The sequence below is a fragment of the Trichinella spiralis genome (genome assembly GCF_000181795.1).
Source record: "Trichinella spiralis strain ISS 195 chromosome Unknown Scfld9, whole genome shotgun sequence".
Taxonomy (NCBI): Eukaryota; Metazoa; Nematoda; class Enoplea; order Trichinellida; family Trichinellidae; genus Trichinella; species Trichinella spiralis.
The window spans coordinates 7,441,482-7,462,317 of NW_003526948.1; the positions used below are offsets into that span (position 1 = coordinate 7,441,482).

Genomic DNA, 20,836 nt, shown 5'->3' on the forward strand with positions numbered 1-20,836 from the left:
TAACTCATACAAACAACTTTCCAATGTAACTGTGTTACAATCGCAGCAAAATTTGCTCGCTAAAATAATCTTAGAAAGAAAATTACTTTTCAGATAAATATTATTTATATATTTATCTGTGGTAATTAGACTTCAAAAAATAACAACTGCATCAATTAGTTTGTATGAAAATGATAATTTTTAATCTACTAACTTGGAACACGGAAGAGAATATAACTTGGTAGTTTGTCAGCATTAAACAAAATCAAAAGCATGCTCATTTTATAAACATGAACAATAGACATTAAATTTTACTTGAAAATAATAATCATTACATTAGATATCATAGATTTGAAAATAAATTATTGTTATGCTTCATTGAATACACTAAGCCAAAAAATGTTTGTTTGTTAAAAAAAAGACAACTGCAACATTTTATCTTTCAACTACAAAAACTAAATTTTTTATTCCATATTTTATTACTTTTGAAATTTACAAGATTTGCAAATAAAAAGGAAGTTTTTGCGAGGTCAGAGATTTAAATTTTGCTGCTTAAGAAAATCGTGTTTGTAAATTAAAGATTTCCAGTTTCGTCATTTAAAATAAATAGATGCTACTTGGATTAACAGAAGCTTGTAAAGAAGTGGCGGCAAGCACAAAACCAGCTCAATTATGAACATTGTATTCAGCTCGAAACAAATGACTAGTTGAATGTTGGTCCCAGTTAAATAATAACAATTAATCAAGCTAATTGTTCATGATAGGTTTGTTAAAAACAAACAAATGGAAACAGTAGATGATTATGTGTTAACTGTATGCAGAAATTGGATAATAATTGCATTGTGCAAACGTTTCCATTAGATGAATTACGAATGCGCTTGTTTAACCAGTTTCAAAGTCGCCAACAATTTATTTAACTTCAATCAGCTAGTCATTTAATCTTCGGTGCAGCAGTCTTGTTCGATAAGGTGAAATATCTATTCTTATACAACAATGACTAAAAATAACAACTTCTTGTTTTCAACGCTAACCTACAAATATACACACATCCAATTTTGCCATTTATATAATAATAACAATCCAATGCTCATGAAAAAGATATAAAAATTTGACAAATTTCAATTTTTCTCTTTATTTACACGCAGAGAGTTGAAGAAATGATTGTAAACACAATACAATACAATACAATACAATACAGTACAGTACAGTACAATGCTCTGTCAGAACTTAGCGAGTTATTTAAATTTATACATTTGCGTAACCAAATCTATTTCTTAATATGATTAAAAAAACTGAAGATATCTACGTGGACAACATATTGTTTTCTTATTTTTAGCTTAAGTTATAATTTCCGTTCCTCATCCGTATTGCGAGTTCGTTCGCAGCTTCAGAACATTTATATTCATACATCACTGACATCCTCAAGTATATTTCAATGAGAAAAGTCAAATAATTTGTCTCTTCGTCAATCAACTCTGGCACCAGACGATTTTGCTGTTGAAATAACGCATCTGTGAAGACCAACGAACGCAAAAACATCATGTCAACATGTTTTGTCGATTTGTGTCTTTAAAGAGATTCTTGAAAATATATAGAGCTGTCTTCTCGTTTGAATTCGAATATTTGATTAAGTTTATTCTTTGGAAATAAATAAGAATTGCTCTGAAACGCGCATAGCGCTTTACAAAATTAATCATGTTCAACACATTTGTTGAGAGCGCCAGCCCAGCCAGAAAGTGAAACAAGAAAGCAGCGTCAAAGGATGAATTTAAATTCGAGGAAAAGAAAGTATCTGCAATTTTTTTCTGCAACTTATTATAATTGAATACAACGTTTCAAAGTTCAATTACAAAAATTTACTGGTTTTTGTTTTTTTGCAAATTAAACAATTATTTGCGAAACTTCAAAAAATTCCCATTTGAATTTTGCCGAATGAGCTTGTAACAGTGGTAGTGGTAGTATATGCAGTTAGTAGCATTTGCTAAGAATAAGTGCAAACTTAAAAGGATACATGACAATAAAATGAAAACTGCTTAGACAAGTGTTCATGTTCAATTTTGTTCCAATGGCAGCAAGCAAATTGATAGTTACATCCGGGACTGGCAAAATCACCGGCCAATTTTTTCCTTCCGCACCGGGAGGTCTTGTCAGCAGTTTAATATTGAAGTGAATTTCTAATTATAACGTTGATTATCATAAAATCATACTATTTATTTTAACTGATACCAAGTTTGTTTCATTTTTTTTTATTAATTTCCTCGTTTATATTTTAAATAAATATCATCTGCTGAACAATTTCTTGAACTTATCTAACACAGCTGCTGTCATTAATAGTTATAGATTTTATAAATAATTTTAAATGAATTTATAAGTCATGCGTGCTTGATTATTGTTGAAAAGAAAAACTTGGCAAAGCATTTGCAAAACCTTTTTATGTAAAATGTAGTTGCATTAGATATTAAATTTTTCAGCCTTGTAATTAGAACGACTTGTTGTCTGAAAATTTTTTAAAAATCTTGCAAATAAAAATGAAAAGTTTCTAAAAATTTACAATAGCACATTCTTTGGGAGAGTTCTGTTTTGATTTTCATATAGATTATTTGACATTTGAGCATGTTGAATAATTTTTGAAGATATCACATAAACTTTGAGATTGAATTTGGAATACTACGGAAAAGAGCATTGACAAGATTGCAAATCAAAATTGCAACGCACGCAGTGCGCACAGTTTTACACCATAACAGTCGAAAAATGTGTCAATGAAAATGAACTGCTGATTATAAGCGTTATTAAAATTTAGTAAAAACATTGAGTAATTTTCCAAACAAGAATGACCAAATATGGCCGTTTAGCAAAGTATCATGCATGATGTGGAACAAAAAAAAACGTTTATCAGTGTAATTCTGATGCCAAACATTGAAAGCAATTTGCTTAACAGTCCAATACACGTATGGCAATAAAACAAGAATATAGACCGAAAAGGCAGATTTGATTTTTGTCTTCTCTACTGAACGCTGCACACTTTGCAGGAAATAGATAGAAGAAAAGATTAATGACTGTTCGAAAGCGTAAATTCCATTTTCGTCAGATGAAAAGTTCAATTATAAAAGCTAAGCCATATTCCATATACGTCGCGATTTGAAAAATCTAAGCACCTTTTGCAGGTCATTACCAGCTGTCAATCATATGAAAAGACGATTTACAAGAATGTATTTTGATTATTGATACGACATCCGGAAATTGAATCATCCTCAGGGATTGGAAAGTTTGACCCTAATCAAACAGATCAAGCATTATTTTTGGCACTACCATTTTATATTACTCATCGTACGTCTTGGATCATAACACAACCAAATACAAAAGAATATTTTTCTGCGTAGTGTCATATCTCACTATAAATTTTATATAATTATTATTGCATAGTCGTGCAAATTTTTTAAAATATGATATATATATATTTATTTATTTATATTTATATTTTATTTACTTTTGCAAAAAGTTTGATTGAGTATGCTGATAAGAAAAAAAGAATTTTTCTTTAATCAATAGCATATAAATTTTTGCTATGCCTTCATTGTTAGTTAGCAAGATGATACAGCCTTGGTGTGAGTGGCTTTTTTGGACGAAAATACGTCAATTCTTTATTTTCAGACTATTGAAAACATATGGAAAGTGAAAAAGTAAATGAATTTTAAAATGAAAATAAATCTTACACAGCAAAATAGAAAAGCAGATAAAGCGGAAATTTATTTTTATAAATTCAAATCAAATACGCATGTTTGTTAATAATGTAATATTCGTTTTATAATAATATCCTTGTTGATATTTTTTTAAATATAACAAATAATATTTTTCAAAGAAACTTTCTCGTACGATGCAGATGTTGAATATTCATTCATCCTTTCAACTACTAATTAAGAGAGCAAGTTACATATCATGTTGTTTGCTGCCCTGACAAAAGTATATCAAATATATAATAATTATCATACAACTGGTTATATAAATTTAGCTATATTGTTTCTCATTTACAATATTTTCAAAGCATTAGACAAATATTTTGCAAGCGGAAGTACAAAACCGACAACGGTATTTTCTAAACAGGTCGTCAGTTACCAACCAGTGTTGCAATAATAACTGAGCATTTGCGGGAACAGATTGCATTGTTTTGCACAGCAATTTCTGATCAAAAAGAAGACATCAATTTCAACAAAATTACACATTAAGACATGACAGTGAAATAAAACAAAACGGCCCATCGTTGGACTGATTGCTTAAGGCTATTTCGGTAAAGAAATTTCTGGAATGGTGTTTTAAAAAATAATGAAAGGTCTGCAAACTTTTAATCCGTCATTGTAAAGTTCACTTGTCACAATTCAACATGTGTATCTGTTAATGTAAAAAATAATTGTTTTTTTTGATAAATTAGGTGAACTGCAGGGAACATGAACATTTTTTCAAAATGCACATTCCAACGCTAATAAACAGTAGAGAGCAAATGATTCATTTTATCAGTAGAATGATAAATGATTTAAATATCTGTATTAAATTTATAGTTGCTTATCTTGCAAATTTATTGGATAGTCTTTATCAAAAATATACAAACTGTATGCTGTTTATTTTAAATTAAAATTTCAGCCCTCTCAGCCAGGTGCTCACAATGTAGTTTCACAATTAATATTCAATGATTGTTCACATTGTTTGCAATGCCTCAGATACATAAAGAACGTAAGTTTTATCATTCTGCTAAAACGCACAAGTAATAATAAAATATCATGAAGTAATTTAAAATAATAATGACGGACCTGAACTGTTATTTATTTTATTATTACTGCTGTGAATTTTGTACTGTTGTAAACATGCTTCTTGTCACAAACATGTCATCACTCTGTTCCATGCGTTCAATAATAATGGCAGTAAAACGACCTTTGTGCAGAATTTCAGTGCAGCAATGTAGCATAACATACTATTTCGTCTCAGAATTTCATGTTTATTTTTGATATATTAGAGGATGAATGATACTGATAATTTACTGACACTGTGAAAGTAATCATCAACACAATTTACTGTAGATTACTGTCGTGTTTGGTCACTGTCATTGATTAGAATAAGTCATTAAGAAATATCAAGACGTCAGCAGTAGCAGTTGACGTGTTGTTCATGTCGCCGCACATTTAGAACACCTTGTATCTTCTGTATCTTTGTGAAAGTAGTTTTCTTGTTGTTTGCAGCTTCATCATGCATCAAGGTTAGGCAAGTAGCGCAAAGGTCAACTCTGACCTTCACTATAGTAATAACGATTGATTATAAATCTAGTAGATGTCATTTCTGTTTTGAGAAAATAAATTCTGAATGACCAAAGAGGTTACAGGTTGGGTAGCAACAGTTCGATTGGTATTAATATAGAATAATGAAAAGTTAATACAGATTTAGATTGCAGAAATTTTTACAACTTTATTCTGTCACAGTCACCTATTATGAATGACTAGTAGCAGTGTGATCAATCTAAATAATTGCAAGTCTATTCTTTCAATACGAATGATAAACAATATAAGTGAGAAAATTTTCGAATTATAAATAATTAAATTAAATTAAAACTTTTAAACTGTAAAGTGAAAATAGAAGATCTTCTTGTGAATCACTTAAAAGTCACTTTTTTAGTGGAGAAAAAAGTAGCGCTACCTTGAATATTAAATGACGGATATTAACATCAAATACTTTTTATGCACATATAAAGTTGGATCTGCAATAATAAAACTTCGACACAATGGAGCAGTCTGATACATTGTAAAATGATCCCTTCATTTCTTAGAAGTCGACATATGCTGACCTGAAGTAATGGACACATGGAGCAATCAAAAGATATTTAATGCAATAATTTTTCTGACCTGAGCTCCTGCAGCATAGGTGAACGTAGGGTTGCTGAAAATTGTAAAACGTAAGGAGCAGTAATTAAGCGGCACAATCACAGCCGTGTACAACAACTTTGATGGATGTTTCGTCGATTATTGATAATAATTCATCGATAATACATTTCATGTCATTCAAGTGGAATGGATATGAAGATACTTTTGTATCTTTCGTCTCCTTTGTTATTCCGCATGGACAGCCATAAAATAACAATTTCCCAATAGAAAATTTGCTGCTGATCATCTGTTGTTGAGCAAAATTAGCTTTCCTGCCATCAGCAACAATAATAAACTAACAAATAAATCAACCATAATTATTAAACGGAATAAGATGCTGTTTTTATAGCAATATGAAAGTGGGTTCTGTTTCTGTTCGTTATTCAGAAAAATCTCAATTTAAATCTTTATTAATTTGTAATAGTTGTCATTTGAAAAAAAAGTACTGAAATGCATTTACGAATTCAACAAGTGAATATTGAGTATTGAGTAATTATGAAAATGTAGCTTGCCATTAATGAATCATAATATGCGCTCAATTTCAACATTTCACATAAAATGGGATTGATTAAAAAGTCAGAAATTGATTTTATTTTATTTACACCAGTACATTAAGCAGCATGAATATTTAAAGCAAAAATGAATTTAGTTCCTCGAAAATAAATAGCGTGCATGCAAGACATCATTTAATGTCTATATTTCTGCTAAACGGAGTAATTAGTCAATTCAATTTTGATTATTAAACTTTTTTTATGAAAAGCAACACACAATAACTTCAATCATATATAAATGGAGCAAATCACTTTTGTTATTTGCATATATATTTCATTGTATTTTTTTATAAATTACTGTTCGACAAAAAGCATAAAAATACTAACATTCTCAAAAAAGCATAGTTAATATCAAAAGCAGCGCTGCTGTATTATTTATTTTTTAAATATGTGCGTGCATTATTTAATTTATTGGTCATTACTTTTAGTAAATGATAAAAACTTTTATTCACAAAAGGTGTGCATTGACATTTCAGTTGATGACAAACTGTTCAGAAAAGCCAATGCATCATTCAAAAGCATGCAACTACATGGCGGAGGAGCATTTTTACCGGATTTTTTGCTTTTCACTTTTTGGACAAAAACAATTTCATTTGAGGCCGCATAAACCGGTGTACTGTAACTAATTCTTTGAAAAGGCATTTTACATTATTGGGTGACTGGCGTTTTTCTACAATCCATACAAACGTCTCAATTATGCATTGAGCACATTCAACAACCTAATTTGATCTGATGCTAAACATGATAGGGTAATGCTGTCAGAATAGCAATCTTTGATCAACTTTACAGCAAATAGAAGGAACGACCTTGTCTTTATTAAAAAAGACTACTTTATTTTATTTAAAAATTGGAAGAATTATTTTGATCAAATAAAAAGAGAGTATATTTTTTTCAGGTTTAAAGCTCAATCATGTCAGCTATAATCAAAGTGTTATATATATGGATGAGTAAAAATCTTGTTTTTAAAAAAGTTAATACTAATATAATGTCATAAATTTATGCTTAAAATTTCTGCTAATTGAGATGGCATTTTTTAAATTCTAATGTTGCGGTAGCGTCCCTGTTTCGTTTTAAATATTGCTGTCTTGCATTTTAATTTAGTTAAAACTGCATTTATAATGAAATAATTTTAAGAGTTTAAAGATTGATTTTACATCATTTTTATTTTAAAATGAAAGATTGATTTGATTTTCGACTGAATAGCAACTGTTTGCAAAATGCAAACTTTAGAAAAAAATACTTGTATATTTGCATTGCCGTTTGAAAATTTTGCAATTGTGCAATATATAGGCATAAATATTTTTAACATTATCATTTCTGACCTTTTTATTTTGTCGTATCAAAAGCAGCGCAAGTTGTAAAAATTAAATAATAATTTGGCAATTGTTAGGATAATTTTGTTAAAAATTAAAATTGTTTGTTTACCAATTTATTGCACAACTACGTATACGTTAAGTTGATTTGCAATGTTGACAAGCATTCAAAAAAAATTATCGTTTTTTCATTATTTTTAATTTTTTACTTTTCTAATATATCATATTTCTATCTAATTGTATTGAAAACTACAATAATGTTAATAAAGTTAACAATGATTATTTTTTTAACTTAGCTGTTCTGGAAATTGAAAGTTGTAACGAAAATGTTAAATATATAATGATCATGAAATTTGATTAGAACATTTCAATTTAACATGATAGATCTGAATGTGTGCTAGTGTTAACGGTGAAAAAAAATTAACATGCACTGTTGCATATTTAAGAAAATTATTTCGATTACTTTTGTGCATTTTTCCTAAATGCAGGCTTTGTAGTTGCTCAGATGAAGTTGATTGTTAAAAATTACTTGAAAACAAGTTTTCCATTAGCATGGTAGCTTTTTGAAAATGTATGAATCCAAGCAACAATGGGACGACTTAGCATTTGGGTCATGCAAGAACGGGCCTTTATTGAAAAGAGAACGGAAAACATGTTTTATCCCAACAATTATTTTGTCATAATTTTGTTGCAGACATGTAATGACAAGTGTTATTCCTTTTGTCATTAGTGCCGCCATAGAAGCATTTATCAACAGATCAACGTTGCAATCAAAGGCGGTTACAGGGTCAATTTTCTATGACGGCGATTAGTATCAATAGACTATCATATGGCTGACAAAAATTATGCCGTAATGACACCTCTTATTAAGAGAAGTAGATGTGAATACACCTGACAGGTATCAGGAGCTTCACTGCACACAACCCATGAATATAATATATAAATCCGGTCAATCAAATGCAGACAAGCATCATTGCTTTTCAAATATGTACACTTCGCGATGCTTCATTTGAAATATTTCTTCATTCACATTGTAGAAGCAATTTAAATCTGACTGTATTCATTCACCCATAACTGCATCAATAAATTTCTCTTGTAGTATCTCTTCTATAATGACACCGTTTCAAATAGTTTTACATGATCAATGGCATAGTATCAACATGCACTTTTATTTCTTCATTTATAATAAAATATGAACATTTACAGCCTGTCAGTAATTTTCCAGCCAATTTATTACATAATTAAAAATTTTCATGAGAACATTAAATAAACCATATTATTATTACATTAAAAGAAGAATAACCTCAATATTAAACAAAGAAAAATTGTGAATATTCAAATATTAAATCAAAAAATTATCAATGCAAAAAGATTCCATTTTTCATTGATAAGCATAATGCTACTAAATAATTATAGTATGGTTTAAAATTAAAAAGAAACATTTTAAAACGTTTAAGAATTATGCTGTTTAAATATTTTTCAATGCATATCAAGTATAGTATTTAATAAAATAAAATATAGTTTTATATTCGTTACATTTGATTATACTTTCATCAATTAAAGTTGTGTTAGTTGTTCTTTCACATGACCGTCCTTGTACTGTGTGTGTTAACAAGAACGTTACAAGTGTTTTATAAAATGCAAACTATGTTCATTCATTTCCTAACATAGTTGTAACATAGCTAGTGTAGAAATTATAAATAGTGGCGCAGAAGGCGTTTCTACGCTGAAACGTTCTAGCAGTTGGCAATTTTTATTATTATTGCTTTTTACGATTTGATTTTTTATCTACTCAATAAGTTAAAAAATGACGTGCCATATATTAAACATGAATACTTTTTTATAATTTATGCTTTATAATGTAGCGACTATCGAAAATTAAAGTCTCAGTTGTTATTATTTATAAAAATTCCCAACTGTTCACGAGTCATATACAATATTATCAGTAATTTGAACAAATAAAGTGAAATTTAACAATTTTATTAATACTATAAGCCATTTTTAAAAAGGTCTCAATACTGTACAGTCCATTGAATTTTCATTAATGTGTAATTCTTTTTGAATGTTATAAGTGTTACAATGTGCTATAACATTTGAATTTTGAATAAATAAGAGGAATGATTTTATATATTTAAATGTGGATGTTACATGATTCATGTGTTGCTAAAAATTTTATTCGCATTCATTAAAATTAAACATTTCAGTTTTGAAAGCAATTTTTTAAACAAAATATCACAATATCAATTCCACTATTTGGTAATGTATGCAAGAAAATCAGAAAATGAAAATTTGCCTGTCATACTTGATTATTGGAAGAAATCTGATTTTCCACCAGTTTTTCTAATAAGACGAATGTTTGTGATTACAATTTCTTTAGAAATACTCTTGCACATATCATACAACGTCAAGCTTGCAATGGTAACGGCAGTCAATGCTTCCATCTCTACTCCAGTTTTGTTGCAGCACTGAATTTTACTAAAAAATGAAATTCTCCATTTTACAGGATCTAATTCATGGTCTATTTCAATGTTTTCGAGAACCACATTATGACAGAGGGGAATAAGATGGAATGTATTTTTAGCTGCCATTATTCCCGCAATCTTTGATACTGCAAGTACATCGCCTTTTTGAAGCATATTCAGTTGAATTTTTTCAATAAGTTCTTTGTTTAGCTGAACTGTTGCCGTAGCTTCTGCTATTCGAACTGTGTTTTTTTTAGAGCCAACGTTGACCATGTTTATCTTTCCTGCATCATTTACGTGGGTAAGATTTTTTATATTATTGCTATCACTTGCAAAACAATGAAAGTAAGCTTTATCAAGACTGCTTATTTTGTTGTTCAATTTTGAAATGTAATTGTAAGTGCCCGGCTGATTTTGACACTGCAAATGATATTTTTCTTTATTGCAAATGATCTTGTCTTTTTTTACAATCTGATAAAGCCTTTTGTTGTTGTTGAAACTTCTTAAAAACCATTTGTCATAAGCATTTCTTTCTGAAAATAAAACATACGGTTACTTGAAAATGTATTGAGCAAGTTACCACAGAAAATACACAGCATATTGTTTGTATGTTTACTTCAAAGAAGATCTTATTGCACTACTTAAATAATCGAATGTTTGAATGAGGCAAGTATACCTGAAGATGCATGATCAATATACAAATAGGTGACAAATTATATTCTGCAATATATAATAATAACAAAACATGAGTTTTTAAACGACGCATTATTTGCAAGCACTTTTGCAACTGATTTCACCGATTGCATTGCACAGTAACTTTTGAAATTTTATAATTGAAATCTAAAAGTTTTTCTCATATCTCAGTAATGGTGAAGAAATTTAAGTATATTTGTTCAATCCATTCAAAGATGCTATCAGATTATTGCTCAAGCTCTGTTTCCATAATTTTCAATTTTAAATCAACATTTGAATGAAATTTATAAAATTATAATTTGCACAAATTAATAAAATAGTTAATTTTAAAAATAACATTCACATCATCAGCCTTGAAACTTATTTGAATATTATTTATGATTAATGACTTCTCTCCATTTTGCTTGTTGCATACATTATTGCAATTATCCATACCGACGTACCAGAACTAGTTCATGTATTGTTTTTTGTTCATATATTGAAGCTTCTCTTACTTAAGAAAATCCAACAAAAACTTGAATTTGGTAGTTGTTAGGTGGTTTCTTTTATTTTACAAATCCTTTATTTGCCATTTTTATGCACTGTCCAACTACTCAAATACTTCAAAAAACGTATGTATAATGCGAACTTAAAGTCGGCGAAAATTTAAAGTTTGCAAAGCTTATTGATAAGAAATATATTATCCTCCAATCTGAACCATTGGTCGATTTGGCAATGCAGCTAATTTGAACATTCCTACAGTGAAAAAAGGGTGTAGGTATGGTTGAAAAGGAAGATTTGAAGAAACGTTTACCAGCATGATGCTTTTTCTTGCGTTTTACTGCAGCATCTATGAGATCATCCAACTCTTTATCTGTAGCGCCATTGCGAATAGCGTCCCTCAATGATATTTCTGCATTTCCATGCAAACAAACTTTCAAACATCCATCAGCTGTTATGCGCAAGCGTGAACATGATGCGCAAAAGTGTTCACTCATACTTGTTATGAAACCAATTTTTCCAGTGTAATTTGGTATTCTGTATGCCTCCAAAAGGTATAAGTTCAAAGCAGACGTTCAAGTTCACCATACTCACTTACTTTGGTAGTGTCATTTGGGCTGTCTTGAAGTTTCACCAGCTCGCCATATTTACTCTGAACAATATCGAGCATTTCGTGATAAGAAATGAACCTATTAAAGTTCCATTGGTTTCCACCAAAGGGCATGTATTCAATAAAACGTACAACCAGATTCTAAATGATTTCAAATTAAAACAGGCAAAGTTTCTTATTTGTGAGTACCCTGTTTTCAGTTAGCTTTATGAAATCATTAATTTCATCCTCGTTCAATCCCCGCATAACAACACAATTAATCTTCAAAATACAATGCAGAATGAATGAAGAAAACGAAATCTAATCGTTCGAATCAAAATAAATTACTTTAACAAAAGGAAATAATTTTTCTGCTTCGTTTATTGCTTTCCAAACATGCTTGAAGCCATTCTGTCGACTGATGAAAGCAAACTTTTCTTCAACCAGCGTATCCAAACTTATATTGATATGTGTCAAACCAGCCGCTTTTAGACGATGCAAAGCACTGGCTAAGGTTAATCCATTCGATGTTAGTCCTAACTGCCTGATGCCTTCAACTTTTGATATTGCGCCTGCATTGTTGGCAATGAACTTTTATTTCAACAAGTTTGTAAATTTAAGGTAAAACAATAAATCAATCATCTTCTATATTGTGCGTTACGTTGTAGGTTTAAATGAATAAGTTTTTTATATTTTCACGAAAGACTACTCGATAAAAAATGCTACACAGCTAAATTGGAATTTTAAATTTGCCCGAATTTAATATAAGCAAAATATATGTTTTTAAATGGGCGATTTATTCTATTAGTGTATTTACACAACGTGAAGTGAAACTTAACATTTCTTTATAAAATAAAGTACGCATAGCATATTTGACATCATTATTTTGACAATTTATATTAACCTCTAACAAATGTTTTAAGCTTAATGATGATAATGTTGCAATGTGAAAATAAAAAAAAAAGAATACAGACCAACAATTTCGGTGAGATCTTTTCGCAAAGTGGGTTCCCCACCGGTGAGGCGAATTTTTGAAACGCCATGCTTTGCAAAATAAGTTACTATTTTTAGCACTTCAGAACTTTTAAGCAGATTCTCTTTGGAATAAGTTTGCTGCTTCTCATCTGGCATGCAGTAACGACCTAAATTATTTATACAAATGACAATTTAAAAAGACAAAAAAGCGCTTTGAGACATATTCTGATTTTTTTAAAGATATGCTTGCACGATTAATGAAAATTAATTAAAATAATAATGGATTAAAATAATGATTCTTAAGATTATCAAAAAGGATTTTGTTTCCATATTTGCAGACATGTAAATAGAATTGTGTTAGAATTTTCGTTTGTCAACGGAAAAAATTTTATTTCGTAATTCGACAGTTCAAAGCTACAACACTGAAAAAAGCAGTGCTACAGTTTGTTACCGTTAAATTAATATTATTAAATTTATTAAAAAAAACAAGATAAATGATATCTTACAGCGTAAATTACATCGGTCGGTCAATGATATTCTTAAATAGTCATGAAATCGTCCGTGCTGGTCACAAAGAATGGATGATTTCTTATGGATTTCTTGTTCACGTGTAATGCATGATTCGGATGTTTGATTATCCTGTAAAAAGGACTCCATTCCATGACAGTACTGAGATTTGTTGAATAAAAGTTTCATCCGACCTGAAATTTAGTTAAGTTAAGCAATTATATATATATATATATATACATATATGAGATGTTGAAAAAAGCTCTAATACTTGGTTGAGTAAAGTTCATTTTATAAAATCGACTCACAATCATTTCTATTTGATAGAGAAAATGTTCTGTGATTTAGCAAAACATATGAAAGCAAGAAAGAGAGAAAACCGCCACAACCGGTATTTCTGACCAAGGGCAAATAAATGGCGCAATTCAGACAATCTGATCACATTGCTGATAATACAGAATGCGTCACATATCTATGTTAATCATGCAGAAATAAGATAAGCTTAATGAATGTCAAACTGCATTATTGAGTGATTTCATTTTAATGTTCAAATAAATTATATCAGAAGCTTACTAAAAGTTATTTAATTCAATGTAGGTTTAAAAAATGAAACCATCACAATTCTATTAATACTTCAAAATTTTAATATTTTTAGATCAATAAAAAATAAAGAGTTTGTATTAAAATTCTAAATTTGAAATTACATCTTTCTCATCATCATTATTATTGTTCAGCATAATATTTGTGAATATTTGTTCGAAAGAACGACAGTTGATCAAAAGTAAGCTAAAATAATAAATTATTTGAACATCCCTAATTGACAGGTGTTCCTCTATTTTCTTTAGTTTTCAACTTTTCTGTTTTTAAACAGGACATCATCTGTATATTTTTTGTTAATTTTTATCTCTCTGAAATTTACTTCATATGTAAATTAATTTAAAGATCTTCAGAAAAATTATTTTAAATAAGTAAAATATTTTTAATTTAAAAAAAACAGTATTTTTATTTAGCTGTTTTCAACACGTCATGCAGTAAATAATACAAAAAAAACATATCGCGTTGCAGAAATTTAAAACAAACATGCATCATTAATTCCTGTTTGTTTTGTTTGTACATGATGCTAAATAAACATTGTTATTTATATACAGTTTTATGGAAAAAATATAATTAACAGTTGTGTAGGAAATATAAATATTTATTTATTCGATAATAAACGTGTCAAACAAGATATTTCATGATAATAAATGAAGATTAATTTGAACCTGGAAAACGCAATTACTAGAATCGTGATTAATGAATAATGATTTGAAGCAGTTTTGTTGCAATATATCTGGGACATGTTGTTGTTGCATTTTTTTTACACTTTACTGTATTTTTGAAATTACGATTTTTTATTTTATTGCTTATTACTGACTATTTATAATCTTTATTTGATTTTGTAATCCAACAGTTATGGTAAAATTATTTACAAAAAAGTTCTGATTTATTCCAATTCAGATCTAGTGGAAGATTTGATATTTGTTAATAGCTTTACTCAAAATTTTATAAACGCAACATGCATTTCAAAATTGATGCTCTATGTAATTAATAATTTGAATTTAAATTTAAAATGTTAATATATTCAAAGTTTTCTGCTTACCAGATAAAAAGTGGAATTTTGAAATTGAAAATTTTATGCAATTCATTTGCAACACAGAAGTTACTTTTAATTGTACTGATAAAGGTTGCCTATTGTTAAATTTTTCCAGAATGACGTTCATTTATTTTACTGTTCTCTTTCCAAATTGTCATTCTACAACCAACTTTTGCTTAATTACTTTTTAATCTTTTTTATTTACCTTTTTATTCAAATAATTCAAATTATTTGTAATCAGACATGATTTTTTACATTTAAATAAAAATAACTGAATAATATAATAGTTTCAGTTGAAAACTGATTGCTCATCATGGAATAAGTTGAATAATCTATAAAATGTCATCCAGTATGATGGCAATTTTGCAATTTATGTAGAAATTACGCAACCGGCAGGTACGTCTGCAGACAGTTATAGAACAGTGAACGATAAATAATTTTTGACAGTGCAAGATTGATATGTTCCTTCGGTTTCTACACAATTTTGACAAATAATATTTTCTTTGGGAAAATCGTGATGTGGGAAGCATCAGATCATTGCACAAATGATGAAAGCATGCGTTGGAGCGTTTAGCAGCGGCATGTTTTTCACTGCTCATAATTCTACTTTTAATGCTACGATTGATTTGTTTACTAATAATTTAACATTACTTTCTCTATTCTACTTGACAATTCAACATTCTTCTAACTAGAAACAAAATTAATTTCAAAGATAGATAAATGTTAGCCGTCATCATCATTGCCTTAAAATCGGCTTTCTTGCTTCAACGTTTCGTTACGATTATTCATCGCACGCTATTTTTGTCTTTTTATTCAAACTTTGCCTCTTAGAAAATACGAAAATGTGAAGTCGAACAAATTTACGCAAGAAATTTCATGTGTTTTTAAACAATGTTAAAATTTTCAACAAAACAACCGTTAAAACTGTATTATACAGGAAAATTAAAGAACTTGATTATCAAATAACTTCATTAACAATATGAAATCAAGTAGTAGTTTGAACTGATATTTTAAATAAAAGATTATAAAACAGAAAATGATATATGAATTATTGACCATTTTATGATGTTTATTTTACAATTACATTGAAAATACTCAAATTCACGGTGAAACTGTAAAGAACTCTTTGTCCAGATTATCATATTTATACAACTGTAGTAAATACTTCATGTTTATAGTGCACATCTTCAACAGCAGAAGATTAAATTATCAGGACATTTTTGTGCTTTTACTCTGCTTGTTTGCATATGTAGTTTGGTTATGTTATATGCATTTTATACAGGAAAAATTGGATTGTATTCAACAACATATTACTAGATAGTGAGCAAATTGTGTGAGAATGTGTTATGCGTAATTGAATAATTTTTTTTGACTTATTCAACGAATTTCCTATTAACTGTTGCCATGGTAAAGCGTAATTTGTTAGCTTTTTCATCAGATAGCGGTGATTTAGCCGGTTTAAAACAAGGAAACACGAAAAATTATTGAATTGTTTTTGACATTTCTTTCTGTGCGGTTGTACGAGCCAATTGAGAAAGAAGTCATAAGCTGCACTCAAATAGGAAATTGTAAAAAATAAAGAATTGGACAACTGCTAACAAAACCAATTACAGCGCTGAAAACTGCAATCATATTTTGCAAAAAAGGCACTGCAAAAGATCTTGATAAATTTTCAATTGCATATGCAAATCCAGTGATGCACAGGCATCTGAAGTTGAAATTGCTTTTCAAGAGAATGAACGTCTAAGCTACAATACATATACTATTCAATGAAATGCAAATTTAACACGAAATCTGTTCAGTTTTCAGACCTGACCTTTTTGATAATAAATGTTGCATTGAACTTATGTAAAAAATAATAATCGACCATCTTTGCTTCAAAAAAATCCCAGCGTAAGTAAGTTCCAACATTTTATTAACCTTTTTAGAGAGTTCAAAGAATTTGCTGCATCGCTTCACTGCATTATTTGATTTGAATATAACTCATGAAAAATCTGTTGCTATTCAACAATTTGCTTTTATTGGAAAAAGGGTGAAATTAGAGAAAGAAAAGGAAAATGTTGATCTATAAAATGCTCGTAGTGAAAAAGACCAATCATCAGCAAATATTTAAAATATTATCACAAATAATTCAAGATGAAGTTGATAAATGAAAATATTATTGATTACTCACCAGAAGTTCAAATAAATTTGGGTATATAAATTTGAAATGGTAGCAATTCTGTAAATTTCTCTGAACAGACTTAAAAATTTCACATAACCAGGGTAAGTGATCACAGTATTTTTCATTAATGAAACGGAATCTTTTATTACAAATGTTAATAACATTTATCACCTTAAAGATTGTGCTACACAAATCACTTTTTAAAAATAAGAACAAACAAAAAAAATTTATTTTTTATAATTTAGATTTGCTAGTACCAAGCCGTTTTGCAGATTAATTTCCAGTGTAGTGATTATTGTTAGCAACAAATTTTTCCATTCAGCACAATAAAATTTAATTAATGCGTCACCGTATATGGTTTCTCGAAAAATATACTTATTACTCTAATCTAATAAACCAGTTTGAAATTATTACGCTATTTCAAATTTACCAAAGCATATTTCAAAAATATTACGAATTATTCAAATGTTGGTAAATGACAATGAAAATAAAAATGAAGCAAAAATAAATAAAAAAATTAAAAAATAAAAATATCGCACTTTTCACTATTTCACATGGCAACAAATAATGACACTGGTAATGTCAGTTTCATACCTATTACAACACGATCACCTATTGCAGAAGAGAGAAAAATTAAATTTTTATTTCAAAATTATGCATTCTTTTTATAATCAATGTTTAATATACTTCTAATATTAATATGTAATCAACTTTTTGTACTATACAGAAAGTAAGCAAAAGCAATGCAAGAAGGCACATGTTCACCGCTATGTGGACTCACGAGAAATTGAAACTCACGAGAATTGGCGCATTTACAAGTAATTTACGCCTATGTAGCTCATCCTAAGTTATTTTCTGTTCATCATAGCACGGTTAATATATTTGAATTTTCTACAATAAATAAATTTGCATAGTCTCATTTCAGAACAATGCCAAAGGAACAAGCACGCGCTTATTACTGCTTTGTGCTTGTAATTGTAGAAAAGTTGAAATAAAATTGTTGTCATACTTTTCCGCTTGTAATTTCAGCGCTAAACAAATTTCCTTTCTCAAAACAACACATTTTTCATTATTCATTAACCATTATTACTAGAAATCTTCTGTGTTGGATGCCATGGAATTCACATTTAACTTATGGCAAATTTGTGAAATATGCATACACGCATCATCCCCATGTATAATATTAAATGGAATACTGGGACTTGTTGAATCCAAAACCCATGTACTAAACGGTGAAAACAGCACAATAATCCCCTGACAACTGTATTTTAAACAAATGCGAACGTTTCATATTTGAAGTCACATCGCTAGAGTAATATAGAGAAAAGTATTCATAATTTTGCAATTTACTTTTTTCTCGTCACTTCAATAAACAACAAAAGAAAATATTCAAATTTATAAAGCACCTTTCAATTCCGTCTTTTAGAATGGTTTGTTAAATTGAGATGAATTTGAATTCAAATAACAGACAAGTTAATTAAAAATTTTATGCCGTTATTACGTTTCATAATAAAACAAATTAAATATGAAAAATATTAAAGAATGCTAATAATTTATAAATACATATATAATGAGTGAATTGAATAATTGAAAAAGAAAGTCATTTTGTTAATGAAATTTTCACTGTCTTATTGATGTCATTTTTAAATTTGTTTTCCTGAAGATCAATATATATGTGTTTCAATGTGACAATAGCGTTTAATTTGTAGAATTAAACTTTCAATTGTTCATTTTTGTTCAGCCGAAAGTGTCGCTCAGATAAACTGCTCTGTGCTTGCTTGAATGTCTAATTCGAAGGAAGCAGTGATCAAAGCCGGCGATGCTGCCGTCGTTTCAGAAGGCGGATATTCGCTGCCCTGCTGCGTTGGTGGACTATCGAGAAGCATTTGGATTCTCTGGAGTCATGAACGACCAACTAAATTTGAAGAAAACTGACTTAAAGAGATGAAGCACTATGAAATTGTGGCAACTCATTTTGATCTCTTTAAAGTGATCGTGAATATAACCGCTCCGTTGGAGAAGCCGACGAAACCGTTGCAGTATTTTTTTGAAAATTCCGTCATGCCGATGTGGGAAGATTATGAAAATATTGGCGGTTGTCGATGTGCAGTAGTGATGAAGAAGAAGAAGAAGCATGGTGAAGCAGCTCAGATACTTTTTATTAATTTGTGCAATATGGCGATCAGTTCACAGAAGTGTTTAGTGATGGAACATGTCAATAGTATTGTTTTTAGTTATTCTTTGAAGGGTTTTAAAGTTGCCGTTTGGGTGAATAAATGGATGCACTTAGATGATTTGAATGTTCTGAAAGACAAATTGATGCAGATAACTGAAGGAAATTGTAGATTTTATTGCAAGTTGAATCCAACGTTTTTGCAGAAAGCTGAGGCTCTTGTAGAATAAATAGGTTGTTGAAACTGAAAAGCAAATTCCAACAGAAGCCAATATGGCTAGTAATGTCTTGCAGAAAATGGAAAACTTTCCTATCCACTTCAAAATTTGAAGAACTTTTATTTATAACGCTGCTATGCTTTGCTTTATTCTAATAAATTTACTTATTTTTATTAGTACTGTTTTCATCTATTCTGTATACGTTGCATTGATTTACATTGTCCATTGTGATTGTTTTATTAATGCTCTTCTTTTTGTGACTTTTTTTCATTGATTAAATCGTTGAAATTGATAGATAATAGTTACGATTAACTTGGAAATCAGCTTTTTCAAATCTCTTTTCCAAATAAACAGTGAAACTCAGTTTTAATGAACTAAGTGAACATCAGTTCATTTTAACCAATAACCCGAATTAGACCATCCCCTTTGCCATTTGTTGGTTTTTCAATTCCATATTGTTTCCATTAAAAAATTCTGCTTAATATTCAACCTAAATGATAAGATGTGTTTCAAGAACTGAGAGTCTGAACAGTGACTGTCATTCTAATATTCTTCATTCAGTGACGTTAACAAATAAATATTTGTTATTTATTATCTTTTTTAATTTATTTTTCATCTATAAAAATTGACGAATTACTACGCATTATTCGCATCACTTCATAGAGTGGAAACAATTAAATGAAAAAAGTAAGCATAGTTTACAATATTCGAATGGTTAAACCTGTTACGATGCACTTTAAAATTTACATTATTAATAATCATTATCATAGATAGTTATGTATTTGCATTGACTGTTATCATTTCTTTAAAAAAACTGAAAATTTTGTAACTGTTGCATCACAGTATATGTTGCTGAAAAACAGCAAACTCCTTAATAACAGAATGATTGTGAGTGTATTACAAAAGAGACCGAATAATCATTCTGTAGATTACCTATTATAAAAATGAAATAATTCACTTTCATTTAATATTTCAATTCCAATTCTTCCCACTCGATAGTTTGAAATCCTCGCACTTGTTTCCTTTTTGTATACTTCAACGAATTTTATTACTTGCAGTAAATAAAATAAAATAAAATAAAATAAAATGCATTACACAAATATCACGAACTTTTTTATGTTTGAATAAAACAGTTTTACCACTGCTTCTTACTGAATAACTTTCTTATTTTTCATTTAGTAATGGACATTTTCATT

General features: G+C 29.1%; 2 protein-coding genes across 2 annotated transcripts; one reads left to right on the plus strand and one right to left on the minus strand.

Moving 5' to 3' along the window:
• Positions 1-10,052: 10,052 nt before the first annotated feature.
• Tsp_11409 (molybdenum cofactor biosynthesis protein A) lies at positions 10,053-13,742 on the minus strand. The gene is given in 10 exon segments (XM_003372621.1): positions 10,053-10,211; positions 10,248-10,628; positions 10,885-10,928; positions 11,695-11,926; positions 11,980-12,132; positions 12,319-12,561; positions 12,949-13,014; positions 13,033-13,112; positions 13,464-13,646; positions 13,724-13,742. The coding sequence occupies 10 exon segments, from the start codon at positions 13,740-13,742 to the stop codon at positions 10,053-10,055; spliced, it is 1,560 nt and encodes a 519-aa protein (XP_003372669.1).
• Positions 13,743-19,193: 5,451 nt separating this feature from the next.
• Tsp_11410 (conserved hypothetical protein) lies at positions 19,194-19,652 on the plus strand. The gene has a single exon (XM_003372622.1). The coding sequence runs from the start codon at positions 19,194-19,196 to the stop codon at positions 19,650-19,652; it is 459 nt and encodes a 152-aa protein (XP_003372670.1).
• The last annotated feature ends 1,184 nt before the right edge of the window (positions 19,653-20,836 follow it).

Coding starts and splice junctions, on each gene's coding strand:
- Tsp_11409 (XM_003372621.1), bottom strand. Junction 13,113..13,463: donor AATATCATTGACCGACCGAT/GTAATTTACGCT, acceptor TAAATAATTTAG/GTCGTTACTGCATGCCAGAT. Junction 12,133..12,318: donor AATTATTTCCTTTTGTTAAA/GTAATTTATTTT, acceptor GAAATCATTTAG/AATCTGGTTGTACGTTTTAT.
- Tsp_11410 (XM_003372622.1), top strand. CDS start 19,194: ATGAAGCACTATGAAATTGTGGCAACTCATTTTGATCTCTTTAAAGTG.